Here is a 16,477-nt window from a genome sequence, read left to right on the forward strand (position 1 = left end):
AAACGGGGTGAGGCAACTCCGCACTAGCTGCTTTTCCCCCCAGCAGACCAGGGAGACGCGAAGCTAGCGCCCCACCCAGCAGACCAGAGAGATGCGGAGCGGCTTCTCTCAGCAGACACCTCAGCTTGAGAATAAAGGACTGAGGGAAGTGAGGTGTGGGAGAATAAAACTGAGCTCTGGAGAAATGTTTGGCTAGAGTTTCCCCTACAATATGTACCAGTTCCGACTTACATACAAATTCAACTTAAGAACAAACCTACAGTCCCTATCTTGTATGTAACCCGGGGTCTGCTTGTAGTCCTAAAAATTGACCTGAGTGAATCTTAAAAGAGACTGACCCAATATGAACCAGAAACATAGGATGAACCTGGAATAGGATTGCTTCTCAAAAAACATTACAGAAAAGAGAGAAAATATGAAGTGGTCCTTTGTTTTGGCACAGCTAAGTCAAATAGGTTTGAAAACTAGAAGGCAATGTTACTGGAAACCAAATTAATTATAGCCCTTTTTTGTTAAAACATAGCGAATTATAAAAGTTGATAGGGATGCAGAAAAAATGCACCTGATGGAATTCTCATTTAAAAATACTAAAATAATTAAGCAGACATTTTAACAATCCTTTTTTTCCAATATCTGAATTGAAAATTAGCTTCATAAAAATAACACTTGTGTTTTTGACAAATACAAGCATTTAAATAAAGCATGTACATGTTATTTGGAAAATAAAAGACCTTGAGTTAAGGACTCGAGCAACTTTGGATAAGTCTGAAAATAAATTAAACAAAATAAATTAATATGGTTCAAACAAAGGCCTTGAACCATAACAAAAGCTTTATTCCCTTGGGGGCTACAGATGCTTTGTTAGGCCCAGGGATGGGTGGGCAAAGGAGGCAACTGCCCTAGGGCACAGAGGCCCTGGCCACTGCTGCTACTGTGGCAGTGATCTGAGCCCTGGGCCATATAAATTGATGCCAGAGCACAGCGCTGTGTGGCCTGGGCAGCACTGAGGGCTGCCTGGGGGAGGCGTGGCACCCCCTGGGTGGTGCTGAGGGCTGTACAACCTGAGCCTCTCCCCTTATGCCCGAAGCCCTGCCTATTCTGGGGACACAGAAGAGCCTTCCTCCCAGGGCCCCAGAATGTGTTTGAAGGGTCCTGAAATATTCTTTGTTCTTACTTCGAACTGGTGTTTCCTCTCAGCACATGGGGAGCAGGTTGGTCAGAAGATCTCAGCAAATGTGTCTAGAGTTAAGTGAATGATGTGGAAAGAGGAATCCATTAAATTCTGAAGTGGTGAACACCTGTACACAAAACTTAGCAGCCTGAAAGATCTTTCGGAGGGGGACCTTTTTTTAAGTAATTGTGTACACATTGCCTAGCACAACATGGTCTCACTCTGTTATTGTGCTACAACAATATTGAAGAATCTGAAAAGTGCAGTACTTTCTGGATTACAATATGCATTGCAGTGTGGATTTTCCCTAGACTGCTAGCAGAATTCAGAATGTGCCTCATCTAAATATTTCTTTTCAAAATGTGTCCTAAAGTAAAGATCAATAAATAGTAAACACGGTAGGTTTTTTTGTTTTTTACTTAAACTTGTTTTAACCATCAACTTTAGCAAATTTTGGCAGTTACAAACCTGTACACTTTTTTTATTTTATAGCAAAAGAACACAAGACAATACTGCCAATAGCAATTATGAAGGAACAATTAATTGTCAGATGGGGGTGAGATCCACTCGAAGTGATTACCTTCTCCTCTGCATAAGGTTGGGCTTTTTTGTCAATGAAGAAATGATGCATCTTAAAAGCTACTTAACATGGCATAATAGTCATGTTTCTAGTTTTTGTGCAAAACACATTGATTTAAAAAAAGTCAATAAAAAACATCATCTTCAAAACAGAAAAAGTTAAATGAAAAGAGCTGAACCAAAAGGAAAGTTACAGTACATTTGAAATGATTATAAGTACCATTATTTAAAATCTAAAACATTTTTTTGCCATTACCTTAAAAGTTTAAACCAAATTGGATGACTCTCTTTTAATTATCTCAAACAAAATTTAAAGCGACCTGATTGGCATCAAATATCTACAAAAGCCTGGTAACTTGAAACCATTATATACATTATTTTATAAACTTTTTTTTAAACACCAAAACATACATCTTTTACAAACCAGCCTGCTTGCCACAGGTAAAATTTACACGACAATCCCTCTGATACAGTGCTTTATGGAGAACTGCTTCCATTTCCCAAATGCATTGTCACTTCCTGAAAAGCAGTAGTATGGGCTCATAACATTGTTAAATAGTAGCAATTCAGGTATCCATATGACAGAAGAATAATTACAGTACTGAGGGTTCCAATCTCTTTCCCATAATACAATTCAAGTGCATCCTTAACACTGGTAAAGACAAGTTATGGCCTTTGTGTAATACTACGTATTTGTAATTATTGCTTTTTGTTATTACATAAAGAAATGAATTTCATTTTATTCTTTCCCCGCCCACCCACCGGTTCCTCCCCCATTAGATGTGGAAATAAGTAAATCAACGCCCTTTCTGTTCATGGGTGACTTTATAAGTCTAGGTTACAAAATACAGGCTAAAGGCAACAGATAATAATATGAATACTGTTAATTTCTAGGGCTTGTATCACTGGTGTGTACTGTGAAGACAGAGATGCAAACTGGCAAAAATGCAGAGAACTAAATCATAGAGCATGTACCACCATGAACCTCAAGAAATCCCTCTCCCCTTTAGAATATTTTAACATCCATAATTAGGTATGTAATAATTTTTAAAAAGGTGAAAATGGTAATATTGATCTAACAAAGACGCATTTCCGCTATTGATTAAAATAGCTATTTTCCTTAATTATTGACACACCCTTTTAAAAAAAAGCATTGCAAACATCAACAGTAATGATCTACCATACCTTGAGCCACTGGGTTGATGGATTAAAGTTTGTGGCATGATTTTAGGAGTATGACATGAATATACGCACCATTCCTGCTGAACCTGCTGGAAAACTGTATGAGGCACAACAACAACCATTGCATAACATATCAAAGGCTTCATAACAGCCTAGAATTTTTTTGTTGAGCACTTTAGTTGAACAAAACTCTGAGGAACATACACCTGGTGAGATTTTGTGCTGTGCCTCTGAGAGGTGCAGCCCAAGTGGAGCTGGGGACCATGTATTTTCTTGACCATGAGCTACTTCTAAGAGCCTGTCTTCCAAATCTTGCCTTGAGAAAGGACCCTTGGGAGGACAGCCTTTTGGCTGTCTCCTGCAGTGCTTCTGCCAGGCAAATCCTCCTCCACCTCCACATGGGACTTTTAGGCCCTCTTACTCAGTGTAAAGGAGCCAGAGCATTAGCGAGTTTTTCCCCCTCAGAAGCTCATAAACTGGAGGCAAAATATTAACAATAATTAAGAAAAACATACTGGCCAGATTCTCCTTTATGCTTTAAAGGCTGCTTTAGAAGGTTCTAACAGGGAAAATGGCATTGACATCCATTTTAAGACTGAAAAGGAGCATTGGTGTAAATGAGAATCTGACCCCGTGTCAAAAATAGAAAATTTGCATCATGTAACTAAGACCCAGAAACATCATGGAAGTCTAAAAAATTCTGATAAAGATATGAGTTTATTTTCTGACCAGTTCCTGCATTCTTTTAAGAAATAAAAAGCAAAGAGGGTGTTCACCATCAGTGACTGATTTTGTGCAGAACAGCATCCTCTGATATTCTAGTAATTCTATGAAAATCCTCTACAGAGGAATCCGAAGGGAAATATATCATGGAACCATTTACTGGAATGTGAACTGTGATACCACACAGGCACAAATGACAATAAGTCAAGACTAGCAGGGATTCTGAAAAAAAGGCTGACTAGGCAGCTGAGAAGACAGCAACAGAAAAAAATCATAGGCCAGAGTAATACAGATCAGATGGAACAGCGTAAACTACCTATTTCTGCAATCACTTGGTTCATACTGTCACTTCTCAGGTGAAAAATCATGATTAATCAAAGCACACCATTAATTAAAAAAACAAACAAACAAACAAACAAGATGCTGAGTTGTAGTGCCAAGCAAACAGAAAGTAATGCAAGAATATTACTACATGCTGTACTGCTCGGGAAGGTTGTCACCATGAGATCTGCATTAAGGTTTGGTCACTGAAGAGAACTAGAAGAGAATCAGAAAGGCAACAAAAGTGAGGATAGGCATTGAGTGGCTTCTGTCTGAGGAGAGACTGAATACAAGACACCTATTTAGTTTGGAGAAGAGGAGATATTGAGGTATATAAAACATTAACAACACAGAAAAGTTTAATTAGGTGTTCCTATATCCCCTCCCCATAGTACATTAACAAACTGGCGCTTGATTAAATGAAATGGTAACAGAATTTAAGAGAGAAAAGGAAGTATATATTGAAGCTATAAGTATATACTGAAGCCCACAAGATAATGCTGAGGCAACAAGCTTAGTAAGAATCATTTGTCTTTTCTGGTATGCCACTTACCATGTTACCAATCATGTTTCCCTTTGTGACACTTTTGATATGTTCCTACAAAGAAAGTAAGTGAAGATACCCGCGTCTCAGGGATTTTTTTTCTGCAGAGGATGGTGAGTATATTCAATAACTAGTTAGGGGCAAAAAAAAAAAAAAAAGTTCATTGCATCATAGTTCAAAATGTAGAATGTCACAACTGACTTGAAACAAACCCCATGTATGTCACAGCCATGTGCTAAAAGTATTAAATCATAGAAATTCATATCAGCATTAAACCTATTGCACAAGAGCTAAACTTGCAGCTTTTACATTTAAAAAAAACCCTCAAATATTCCCGTCCTTGAAATAATACTAATCTATTCCTTGCAACCAATGTAAACTTTATGAGCAAGGCATGGTCATGCTGCATAACTGAATCTGTGCCTTGGCCTTAGCCAAACTATTTCCTGGTTTGTAGGGAAATCCCTCATTTTCCTTGCAATCGTGATATATTGGAAATCTGTATTTTTCTTTAAAATGGCAGGAGAGTGGGAGGGAAGGGGAATTAAAATGTACAATGAACACATATAGAACATACCACTTTACAGAAACATGTCTACTTTGAGGAGACCAAGTGACATTCATAAATTCAATGAACAAGAACTAAATGCAGGCAAGTACTTCATAATATTGTATGTGCAGTACATTCTCTTGCCCAACGTCCACTTTATTAATTGATGTACCTCTGCATACTGTAACTGGATTGTTTTATAATGAAGAACTGTTGCATGATCCAAAGAAAAACAATCTTCTACTGATGCATGATATACTGAAGGGGAGCACTGAAATATCAGGTTTATACTGCACATTTTAGAGATGTTTTATTAAAAGTGCCACAAGCTACCCAACTATTCAACTCATATTCTCAATAACCTATTTTCTTTTGGGGCAATTTGTGAATAATCACCAGTTGTATGGAAAGAAATAGCCAACAAGTAACTTATGATAACCAACTGGGTAAAATTCAATACAGTCAAGAATTTCTCTTAAAAACTATCCAGTTAACTTATTTGACCAAGAACAGGATAAAGCAGCAGCATGAAAAAACTGTAAGAGCATCCATTCATCCTTAACTTATGCTATTCAGTAAACTTTCAGAATGTTTGAGTTCGGCTAGGGAAAGAAGAGAGTAATAAAACATCAATGCAACGTGACGACCTCTCATTCAATTTACAATGTATAGCCACAGAGATGTACAAATGCTGCAGAAGTACTCATAACTGTAGTAAAAATATCTTCACAGGATTGAGTAAAGGGCACATATTTTTACTACAGGGAGTGGAAAAAAGTTTTTCATATTGCAGTTAGCCTGCTCGGGATGATTAATGTAAAATGCCAGTCAGTTTGAGGGAAGTGTAAAATTAACCTGATGTGTTGTTTCTGTATTTTACAGTATTATACAAAAGTTATTTTAACTCTGGTGAATAGTATTTGGGAGTTCTGAACCTATCAATCCCTTTAGGGAATACAGGGACAGATACTGAGCTAATATTGATGTAAATCAACATACCTCTATTGATGACATCAGTTTACACCAGTTGAAGATCTGTTCCACAAACTTGAGCACTGGATATTTTTCAACTGAAGTTGATCTCGTAACTTAAGATTATAGCGGAATGCATGTGGAAAATAATAAAACCTAATCTAACTGGAATATGACAGCATACTGAATGTTCTTAAAAAGCTGTAAGGACACCCAAAATAAAAGTATTAGAATTTGGCCATTAGCGAGGGAAACTCCTCTAGGGTTAAATGTCACAATATTTGGAATTTTTTAAAAATAAAACCAATGGAATTGTTTAACATAGAAGACTTAATGATCTTTTTTACCCCACTCTTTAGCTGACCTAAAATTCCATGCAACAGTGCGTTTTGGAATCATCCTCCCATTTGTTAAATACTGCAGGGAGAGATTGTAACACTTTTAATAATACAATACCATGTAAAATAGCAGGATGAAGAACAGGAATTTAAAAGGTGAAATTGTTTATCCCCTCGGAAACTCTGAGTGTACTCTTAGAAATAAATAGAAGGTACATAGTCTCCAGAATGTCTGTAACAATTCTGTGGCACAGAGCTTAACACAGCCGATCTCTTTGTGTCTGCACATACAGTATCAGTTCTGAACAAGTTAATAGGTTATACTGTATTTTTGCCTTGCCCAATATACAGAGATATATCTTTAGCAAAATGTCTTCTTGGTATTTAGATTGTTAATTGGACCAAATGACCACACACAAAAAAAGTCTCCTTTACACTTGTGTCTGATGCTGGGTCTCCACAAATGGAATGTGAACCTTATCTAGGATGAGCTCCTCCACGCTTTCAAAGTCACTCATGGCTACTTCAGAATCGTCAAAGCCACAGCCGGCGGAGATGTCAGATGAGGAAGCATCCAAGGAGTTGTGCAAGGATAAGGGCAGCTTACCAGCACTAACGTTTTCTGCACTCTGGCCTGGGACAACAGCAAAAGTACTAAATTCATTCACTGTCTGAGACCCAGCAGTGTCCATCTCATTGGGGAACTGGTGAGGAGGGAGGTATTGGCTAGGGTGGAACTGTGGTCGTCGTCGGCAATCCGGGCTGAGTGTGCTAGCAATTGAGACTGGCTGTGATGGCGGAAGGGTTGCATATTGGTCTGGATAATCCTCTGGCAGAGGGGGCGGTAACTGGTCCTGACTTAAAAACTCCTCTTCGTGAGGAGGAGGGTAGTCGCTGTCAATGTCATAGCCACCAAGGTAGTAATCCGTTTCCAGCTCCCTGTTACTTCCATGATGCACTGAGCCCCCATCTGCTGTTTCATAATTGGGCACTTCCTCAATGTCAGACAAACGAGCACTTGGCATCCAGTCAGACGTGTCCCAATGATAGGCTGTAAAGAGGAACAAACTCTTTAGGATGGAGAGTAACTAATAAGAACAAACCTATTGCATGCACCTGTTACAGAGCAAACCCTAAATATTCACAACACATTTCAGCCATAGATGCAAATATCAGCATGCTCCACAGCCCACTAAAACTGTTCAGCCATGCTCTCCCCAGAGGCGGAGAAAAACAGCTTTACATCATGATGCCAACACAAAGGTTAAAAGAAACAACACATGACCATCAGAAAGCATTCCATACTGAAGGATGCAAGGAAGTGTATTAGAAATTATGAGTTGAAGAAACCAAAATACTAGAAATCTGTGAAAATTTCTCACAAGGGATTAAAACAAAATCCAGCATGCTCAAAATAGCACGTTTGTCAACTCCTTAAACAACTTTGTGGCAGGAGAGAAAATATACAGGACGCACAAAGTGAATGGCTGAGAGATCGAAAAATATCGACAGCCCCTGAAATAACACTGGATGGAAAAATTCTCATGCATGCAGAATTTGGACATAATCTAATTCAGAAGAGGGAAAACAGATGAAGCGTATCAATACTGAGAAAACGCAAACGAATGCCCTCCCCACCCTGACACAGAAAGCATCTCAGAAAAGTCACCTCTGTTGTAGTTCTGTCCTTGATCCATAACAGACACTGTTAGGTACAAAGTGAAAAGTAAAAGCTGGTAATTCAAAGCTTGCTACCAGCATTTTGTTACAGGTGAAAATACAACTCTTAGCATACGTCTAAGATACAGATGGCTGTATGTGGTTTTAATAGCATTTTGAATTGCTCCTTAATTTAACATCCTAGATAAATTTGTCCAGTCACACACACATATATGGAAACACTATATTACTTCTATCAGTAAGTCATATTCTTTTGCTTTCATCTTCTTAATGATCTACACTCCCTTAACAAATATACAATTAAATTAAAGCTGGAATTCTAAATATGAAAGGGCCACCCAGAGACAGAAAGGTTTATAACTATATAAACTCTCTCTCTGGTTGACTTTGAAATGGAAAAATAAGAATCTACCATGTCCAGGGCCAGTTCAAACAAATCTGGGCCCACCTGAGCTTAGATAGCCTGGTGATGGGCACAGTATAAGGAGCAGAAGAGAATACAATAGCCATTCAATGGGGTCATTGGCCATACTGCCCAACACTGTATGTTCCCAAATCCCACACACTTGATCCCCACACTCATTAAATCATCATAAGGGCACTTTCTGGCCTTAACATTTACTGGTCCACGAATCCAAGGTAGGGCTGAAATAAAAGGGTGTGCACGTGCAGGGAGGAACCATCCCGTTCCCAGCAGCGCTTAAACTGTAAAGTGTAGGCAAAGCCTTAGTCATGCAAATATTGTCCAAAAAGAGCCTGGAGTGGTCCCCAAATGTTTTACCTTGTGCCCTCATCCCCAGCCAGGTCTGAAAGCAGGGCTGTGGCTCTGGGAGGTGGGGGACATGGATAGGCTAAGGCAGCTGAGGCTGGGGCCACACCGCTGGGGGTGGGGCTTGGAGTAGAGCCTTGACCAGGCCAAGGATGGAGCTAGGCAGGGGAGCTGACAGTTTCGCCAGGTCCTGGGGTGTGTGTGGGTGGGTGTGTGTCAGCCCTCAGCACAGCTCACTATGGTCCCTCCCACTCCCAGCCAGCCCTCAGAACAGCCCATGCTCCAGTAGCGATTTAAAGGGCCCCAAGCTCCAGCTGCTACTGTGGTAGCAGTGGCCAGGAGCCCCAGCTCTTCTGAATCAACAGGCCCTGAGGCAAATGTACCCTTTGCCCCACCTGTTGATGGGCCTGGAGCTAGGTGGCACTCCCTCCCCACCCCCTGTGGGGGCTGGCCCTGACCCATCTGTGTTCCCCTTGACCCCCCCCGAATGTTCCTTGGGGGGATGTGCCCCACAGTTTCAGGACTTCTGGATTACACTAACAGCACTCTTTGTAACCGGTATTATGCTCTCCCCAAAGCGGACTTTAGTCAGTGAAATTATACTGTACCCTTGGTGTACCAGGTCCCTTAGCAGCTTCATCTTTTCACTACCTACCAGAACCAGGGCCGGATTAAGGCGGGGAGGGGGCTAGCCGGGCAGCTGTCTTGGGCACCAACCTATGGGGGACGCCTGATGGCAGCTGTAAGGGGTGCCGTGCACCCGGCTGCGTGGTGCTCCTTAGAGTTGCAATCAGGCGCTGCGCGCCCAATTGCAGCTGTAAGGTGAGCAGCACGCCGGGGGCGGAGGCGCACATGTGTCACACGCCTGCTGACTGGGGCGCAGGAATGGCTCGAGTTGGCCCTGACCAGAACCTCCCTACTTTGTGACCTGGCTCACCCACAATTCTCACATGAAATAGTGCTCTCTGCCTCCCTAGCAGGGATTTAACAGCAGGCCTTGTTGTGACACGGAATCCATTGTTTTTACCAATTCTACCACAAAGCATCGAGGGCAGGGGTTTGGAGGCGGGCACAGCATTTTCAGTGGAGGCGGGCACAGCATTTTCAGTGGAGGCTTCTGAAATTTACTTCTACACTGGCTTGAGTCAACTGACCTTTAGGTCATGGTGTGCAGCCAATTTGTTTTTCATGTTTTTGTCTTGGGACACTGAGGTATTGGCATATTTTTTTTAATTTGGGGTGGAGCCTATTTCATTAGTTAACATCAATTATCTCATTGTGTTGATTTTATAATATTACATAACTTAAACAACTGCTAAGAGTATATCCGTAGATCTCAGGAAATAAGTAAGTGTACAAATACTTTCAAGTACCATACCATAAACAATTCAGGCTAAATGAACCTTCAAAAACTGCCATGAAAATATATTAGCCAGGCACAAAATCAACTAGCTTACCATTTATTGTCATTATAATAAAGACATCAGTATTTGATTTGTCCATCCTTGAACATTACTCAGCCTAGGCTAGCAGCAGTCTGTAAGGCTGCACGAAACTATACTTGCTAAATAAGGGTGAAATACCAAGCAAGCCAGACTGGATCAGCTTTGCAAATAAAGAACAAAACCTAGCTCTTACATAGCATTTCTTATCAGTAGAGCTCAAATTGTTTTACAAATGAGGAGAGTATAATTGTCCCCATTTTACAGGTGGGGAAAGTGAAGCACAGTGAGGCCACGTGACTTGCCAAGCAAGTCAGTGTTCCAGCTGCTCCTCAATCTCAGTCCAGTGTTTTAATCAATGAGGGACAATGAAACCATAATGCTGAAAGTCAGGACATGTTTCTGTTAGTAGCATACCCATGGTTTTCTGCACAATCTCTGTGCTGGCATTGTGGCATCTGGGATCATCTGCCTCCTATGCTCACACCTACCTTCAGACTCCCCATCCTCCCTTTGTGGGTCCTGTGGAGTGCAGAGCTGCAGAACTTAGCTCCTCTGCGATCAGGTGTTAAACAATCCCCATGCATAGTCCGCTAGGCACAGTAGTGTGGCTACATCATGAGCTTAATCCTGCTCTGATTCAAGTCAATGGAATAACTCCCATTGACCTGAATGACACATGTGACTTTCTCTACCCTGGATGGGACTCACAACTACCAAAATACATTCTGTGATGCATCATCTTAGTTCTTATTTTGCTTTGGTTTTTGTGACCTTGCTAATTTGCAAAGCTATCATCTGGTATGGGTTTTCTAGTCAGCGTAGATTAGTGAGGTTCTGCTGTTGTATTTCAACAAAGAATAAAGGAGGTAATTTTGCAGAATAATAATAAAAAAATAAATACCTTCATTTTCTATAGTGTCAACTACATTGTTGACAAGCTGTATGACAGTCACTATGGAGGCTTGTGGAAAAGGGAGAACAGAAATAAAGGGAGGGGAAGGACAGCTTTAGGTTAGTATTTAAAAACACACATAATATGTTACCACACATTAAAATTTCTCAGACAGAACTGGCATGAAAAAGGCTGACAAACAATTCACGAATTATTCAGCGGCTTGCAACACATTTCATTTCAGACAATCACATGGTGATAAATTCCAAAGCAGCATTTCCAAAAAGGCACCTGCAATGAATAATATCGATTTGAAAATTCAAACAGGACTGCCCAGCTGATTCAATTAGCTAAACAGTTTTACCTGACACTAATCTCTAATTAATTCTTGCTCAAAGACCTCTACAGAGACTGTGGTGTGCGGCAATCACAAAGAACAGAAATGGCGTTAAGCCTTCAACTTAATCTATTTCCCCATCAAGATATTTTACTTATTTACTGTGTGAACCCTGTAGCATAATACCCAGGGGATGTCAAGCAGTACTACTATAATTAGGACTCCGTCAAGTAGTTTCAGTCCAAATTTCAATGTGCGTTAAATTAAAGATGTTGAACGTGCTGTGGGTTCTACACTAGTGTTTTACCAGTAAATTAACTGAGACCAGTCAAGGTTAAATACAAGACCAGAAAACACTGTACAACATGGACTTCTTGACAGTAGCAATGAGTGGATTCCAAAAAGTTCTGGATTTTGGATGAGCTACTCCACATTCAGATGCTTACCTGAACCATCTCCAGATCTCACAGCTTGGCAAAACAAGACTGGACATTTATTGAGAACAAACTTTTATAGGAGGTTTCTGAATAAGCAGCATTATATTGATGAGTATCCTATTCCTCTCTTGCTGAGGGGCTATGCCTCTGCACTTGAGGCCACTGACATCAGTGGAAAGGCTTCCATTAAATTGGTGGTGGAGTAGGCCCTTCATGACTAATAGCCTTTCCCATCCCTAATTGCTACGACTCAACTTAATACTCTTGGGAAGGGGCCCCCTTATTGAGCCAGAAATACCCATCTCTTATTGACAGTCATTTAGCAGAGGAAGCCCTGGTTAACCAAAATAAACCATATCCTTCAGCTGTGCTGACCTCATAGACTGATTCACTATGATGGGGTCATAGTGAACAGGGACAGTTTTTGTGGAAAAAATCAGTGATCTCAGCAAATGATGCCTCTGATCCTTCAAGCAACTAACCCACCCTAGACCCCCAATACAATAGTAACCTGCCAATGTCCATTTTAAGTTTGCTTCTTTGCCCATCCATTGAATATTCCTTCTCACAGGAAACAGTAACTTGCCTTCAGAGTGTGCTCTCAAAACCTTTGTGCTGAGAGCGGGGATTCTTTTTCCCATAAAGGTTAATAAGGAATTTTAAGACCTCGTTTCCCTTTTTTATCACAAAAATTAATGCTCATTTCTCTGTGCATGACAAACTGAGACAAGCACTTTAAACCCATTCAAAATGACTTAAAGTCACCTTTTAAAAAGCCACGCACATTAAATGTTCACAATAAAAAGCATTCAAAATAAATTAGAATTGTGAGATGAATTCATCAAAGCTATGGAAATCTATCAAGCAGGCCCCAAACCAACACTCCCTGGGAATGGATGCTTTCTACCCATGTTGTGATACAAACTGCAAGAAGAGTATGATGTTTCTCTCAAGAGGAAGTAGCAATAGCTTATGTTTGTAATGGCACTTCTACAGGAACTATTCCCTGCTCCAGCAAGATGAGCTCTCTTCCTTCAGTATGAGGAACGAGCTTTCTGAGTCAATGGAAGATGAAAACTCTACACACTTTTGCTAATAATTTTCACTACAGGACACAACATATTGCCCGGTCTCAGAACAGGACAGTCAGTGTTGCAGGCAGGACTGTTTACAACGTTGATGGGAAAGAGTGTAATAATGACTCCTCCTTTGTCTCTTCTTGAGGACATGGCTGGGGAGCATCTATGCAGTCTCAGGGGCAACAACTTTGACCTTTGCAGGACTGATTCATGCACTACCTTTAGAATGGAACTACAGTGTGGTAATGTGAGATGCTGAGTCATTCCTGAGCAAGAGCCTGATTAAACCACTGGCAGATTTAAATAATCGCGGCTTCATTTAAATTTAAATGGCTGCCGCGCTCTGCGACCAGCTGATGATCAGCTGTTTGTTGGCAGATCGGGGCAGTCTGGACGCGCCGCTGTCGACAAGGATGCCTTTGTCGACCAGCGCAGGTAAACCGGTGCAGGTAAATCAGCAGCTGGTCAGCAGAGTGCGGCAGCCATTTAAATTTAAATGAAGCCGCAATTATTTAAATTGCGGCTTCATTTCCCTCTGCCGATTAGCCTAATCTATATGGCTCCATCGACGGAGGCATGTAGTTTAGACACACCCCTGAAGATACACTTAACAGTTTTAAATAGTGTGTGAGGGACCAAGTGTGCACCTTTCTGTGCACTTATTTAGGGTTCAGACTAATAAAAAAATCACAAAAACCAGAATACCCCACACTGCACTGACCTCTGTGAGATGACTCAGACGACTTAAAGGGCCTACCTATTCTCTCTGAAACTCTCTGAGCCTTGATTTCAGTGGATATTGAAGGAGAATTCTTATCCTTAAAGGACATATTTTACATTCTGCTTCCATAAAATTTGTGCAAACACAATGGGTCCAATCCACCTCCCAGTAGGAATTTTTACTATTGACTTAAAGGATTAGATATCTGAAAAGCCTGCACTTAACACTAGTTAGAATGTGGTTGGCATAAAATGTAATTGCATGTACATGCACATATATGTTTTGCATATGCTGCAGAAGTGAAGCAAATAATGCAGGATTAAATAGCCAGTTTTGAAAATTTGATCTCATCCTGCATAGAAGCTTGACATCCTTAACTGCAAGGAAACTGAGTCTTTGCTCCTTCTGTTTTAAATAAAAATGTACATCTTTTTTTCTTTTACTTATTTTGAGAGGGAAGAAACAAATAATCAACTGTATAAAAAAAGATGAATCTTTCCAATTCATTCAGCAGTAACGGAAAAGGAAAACAATCATTTGTTTGACAGCAACCATCCAGCTACAGTCAGTCTTTTTTGTAACCTATGAATTAAAAAGATAGCCAAATTGCTATCCTGTCTGCAAAAGAATGAGTAAATTCTCCCCTTCATGCTATGGTAAAAACCTCAATTATATACTGTGCACCCATTCCACACTGGGATGTGGATCCAAGAGGAGAATTTCAATCTAGCACTGGACAACGTATGACTGGGACCATTTACTTTTCATCATCAGGAACACATGTTCTGAGCTTTTTATTGTGTTTATACTTTTGGGTTTGAAAATTCTGCACATCTTACGATGGAAAGAAAAAGGGTGATATTTGTTAAAGTACTTCACTGAGTTTCAGGAGATTGTAGATTGACACATTTGTTCCAGGCTACATCAGCCTTTTCCTGTGTGATGCTTAATAACACTGTTCCTCAGTTTACTCTCCTGAAAAGTGGGGATAACACCATTTTACAAGGGAGTAGAGGATATATTCATTCCTGTGTGGGAGGTGCTCAAACAATATGAAGACCACAGAAAAAGTAAAAATATCAACATTTCTATTTTTAAGGTATGGGTAGAAAAATGGTGAGTCAAGTGAGTAAGAGGTGGTTTCTCACCTGCAACTGGAGGTCCTTTTAAATGTGTGGTCCCTCTCTGTACATTCCCTTGTGAGTTATGCATGTGCACCATAAGACCAGAGCTGGAGAATCTGAAAGCTGTGTCTGTTGGTCCATGCATGCTTACCCCCTGGCTTACCTCACGAGTTTGTCTGAAGAGACAAAGGATGGGTTGGACTGACCGCCACTCCAGTTGCTTCTCTACTATAAATCAGATAAGATCCAAAGCAGAGGGGAAGGCGAGTGGATAGCAGAAAATAGATGGGGTCACATATTTGAAGACCCTCCAGTTAGAAGTAAGTAACTTCCTGTTCTTCTTCTGGTCAGATGTGATGGTTCCAGCTGTATTTTATGGGGGTGATTGACAAGCAGTGAGTGAGTAGGAGGGCGTGAGGGTGTAGATTGTAGGACTGAATGGAGTAATGCAGTCCCAAAGGAGGAATCAACAGAAGAGTCTTGCACAAGGCCATAATGTCTGACAAACATGCAAATTGATCTCTCGCAGGAGTGCTTTACAGATGTCCAGGATGGGTACCTCCTGAAGAGATGCCCTAGTTGCTGCTTGTGGTCTGGTGGAATGAGCTCTTTCCCCATGAGGTGGTGGTAGGTTCAAAAGCTGATAGAGTCGATTGCAGCCAGAGATCTATTTGGTGACTCAATGGGTGGAAATGGCAAGGGCCCTTTGTCTCTTTCTGCTATATATGAACACTCTCAAGGACTTCCTGCTTGGTTTTGTTAGTGGGTAAAAAGCCAAGGACCACTGGACATCAAGGGAGTGGAGTCTTGGTTTCTCTGTGGATGTGTGTGGTTTGGGGAAGAACACAAGTAAGAGATTGGATTGGTTAAGGCAAAATTCCAAAACTTTGGTAGGGGTGAATTTGGGGTGTTCACATAAAGAATCTTATCTTTATAGAATATACTGCATGGAAGATCTGCCATCATCACTCCAAGTTTGCTAATCCTTCTCATTGAGGTGATGTCTACAAAGAAAGCAACCTTCCTGGAAATGAGAAAGATGGAGCAAGTAGCTAACAGCACAAATGGGGGGAGGGAGTTTATGAGTACTGAGAAAACACATTTTAGGTCTCATTGGGGGGCACAATTTTGAGTGGATGGGAAGGTTCTAATTAGGTCTTTCCAGAATCTATCGGGAAGTGGTGAGGCAAAGACTGGATAGCTCTGAGAAGGTGGATGGTATGCACTGACGCCTGCCAAGTGCACTTGCAAGGAGCTGATGGAAAAACCTGATGTCTTCAAATATAGGATATAGTCGAAGATGAGAGGATATCTGTAGTCTCTGGAAGAATGCTTCTTTGTTTTGCACAAGAGAACATTTTCTAATAGAGTCCTTTCAACTATTAGAGAAGACATTTTGTAGGCTGTGTAGCATGAACTTTCTAAGAATAATGCCCATCTAAATAACAAGCCCTCGGGTGGAGAATATGCAGACGGGGGTGACTGAGCACTGTTCTGCTGGGTCAGAGCCTTGGGGAGCAGTGGAAGATGCTTAGTGGTTGGGATGCTATGTTGGAACAGGAGGTTGGAGGGGAGATGTATTCTGTGTATGGCACAAGTGATACGCTCCTTCC

General features: G+C 40.9%; 1 protein-coding gene across 8 annotated transcripts in view; it reads right to left on the bottom strand.

The window, feature by feature from the left end:
• Nucleotides 1–1,570: 1,570 nt before the first annotated feature.
• Nucleotides 1,571–16,477, bottom strand: part of FAT3 (FAT atypical cadherin 3) — a 647,479-nt gene continuing 632,572 nt past the window's right edge. For 4 of the 8 annotated variants that reach the window (XM_025188675.2, XM_075919376.1, XM_075919373.1 and 1 more), the window contains 3 exons: nucleotides 11,176–11,235; nucleotides 8,050–8,085; nucleotides 1,571–7,431 (listed from right to left, as the gene is read on the bottom strand). In XM_025188675.2, coding sequence (XP_025044460.2) covers nucleotides 6,812–7,431; nucleotides 8,050–8,085; nucleotides 11,176–11,235 — 716 coding nt within the window. In that variant the 3' untranslated portion in view covers nucleotides 1,571–6,811. The remainder of the gene's footprint in view (nucleotides 7,432–8,049; nucleotides 8,086–11,175; nucleotides 11,236–16,477) is intronic. The other 4 variants (XM_075919378.1, XM_075919377.1, XM_075919375.1 and 1 more) reach the window with 3 other exon arrangements.

The sequence above is a fragment of the Pelodiscus sinensis genome, chromosome 1 (assembly GCF_049634645.1).
Source record: "Pelodiscus sinensis isolate JC-2024 chromosome 1, ASM4963464v1, whole genome shotgun sequence".
Taxonomy (NCBI): domain Eukaryota; kingdom Metazoa; phylum Chordata; order Testudines; family Trionychidae; genus Pelodiscus; species Pelodiscus sinensis.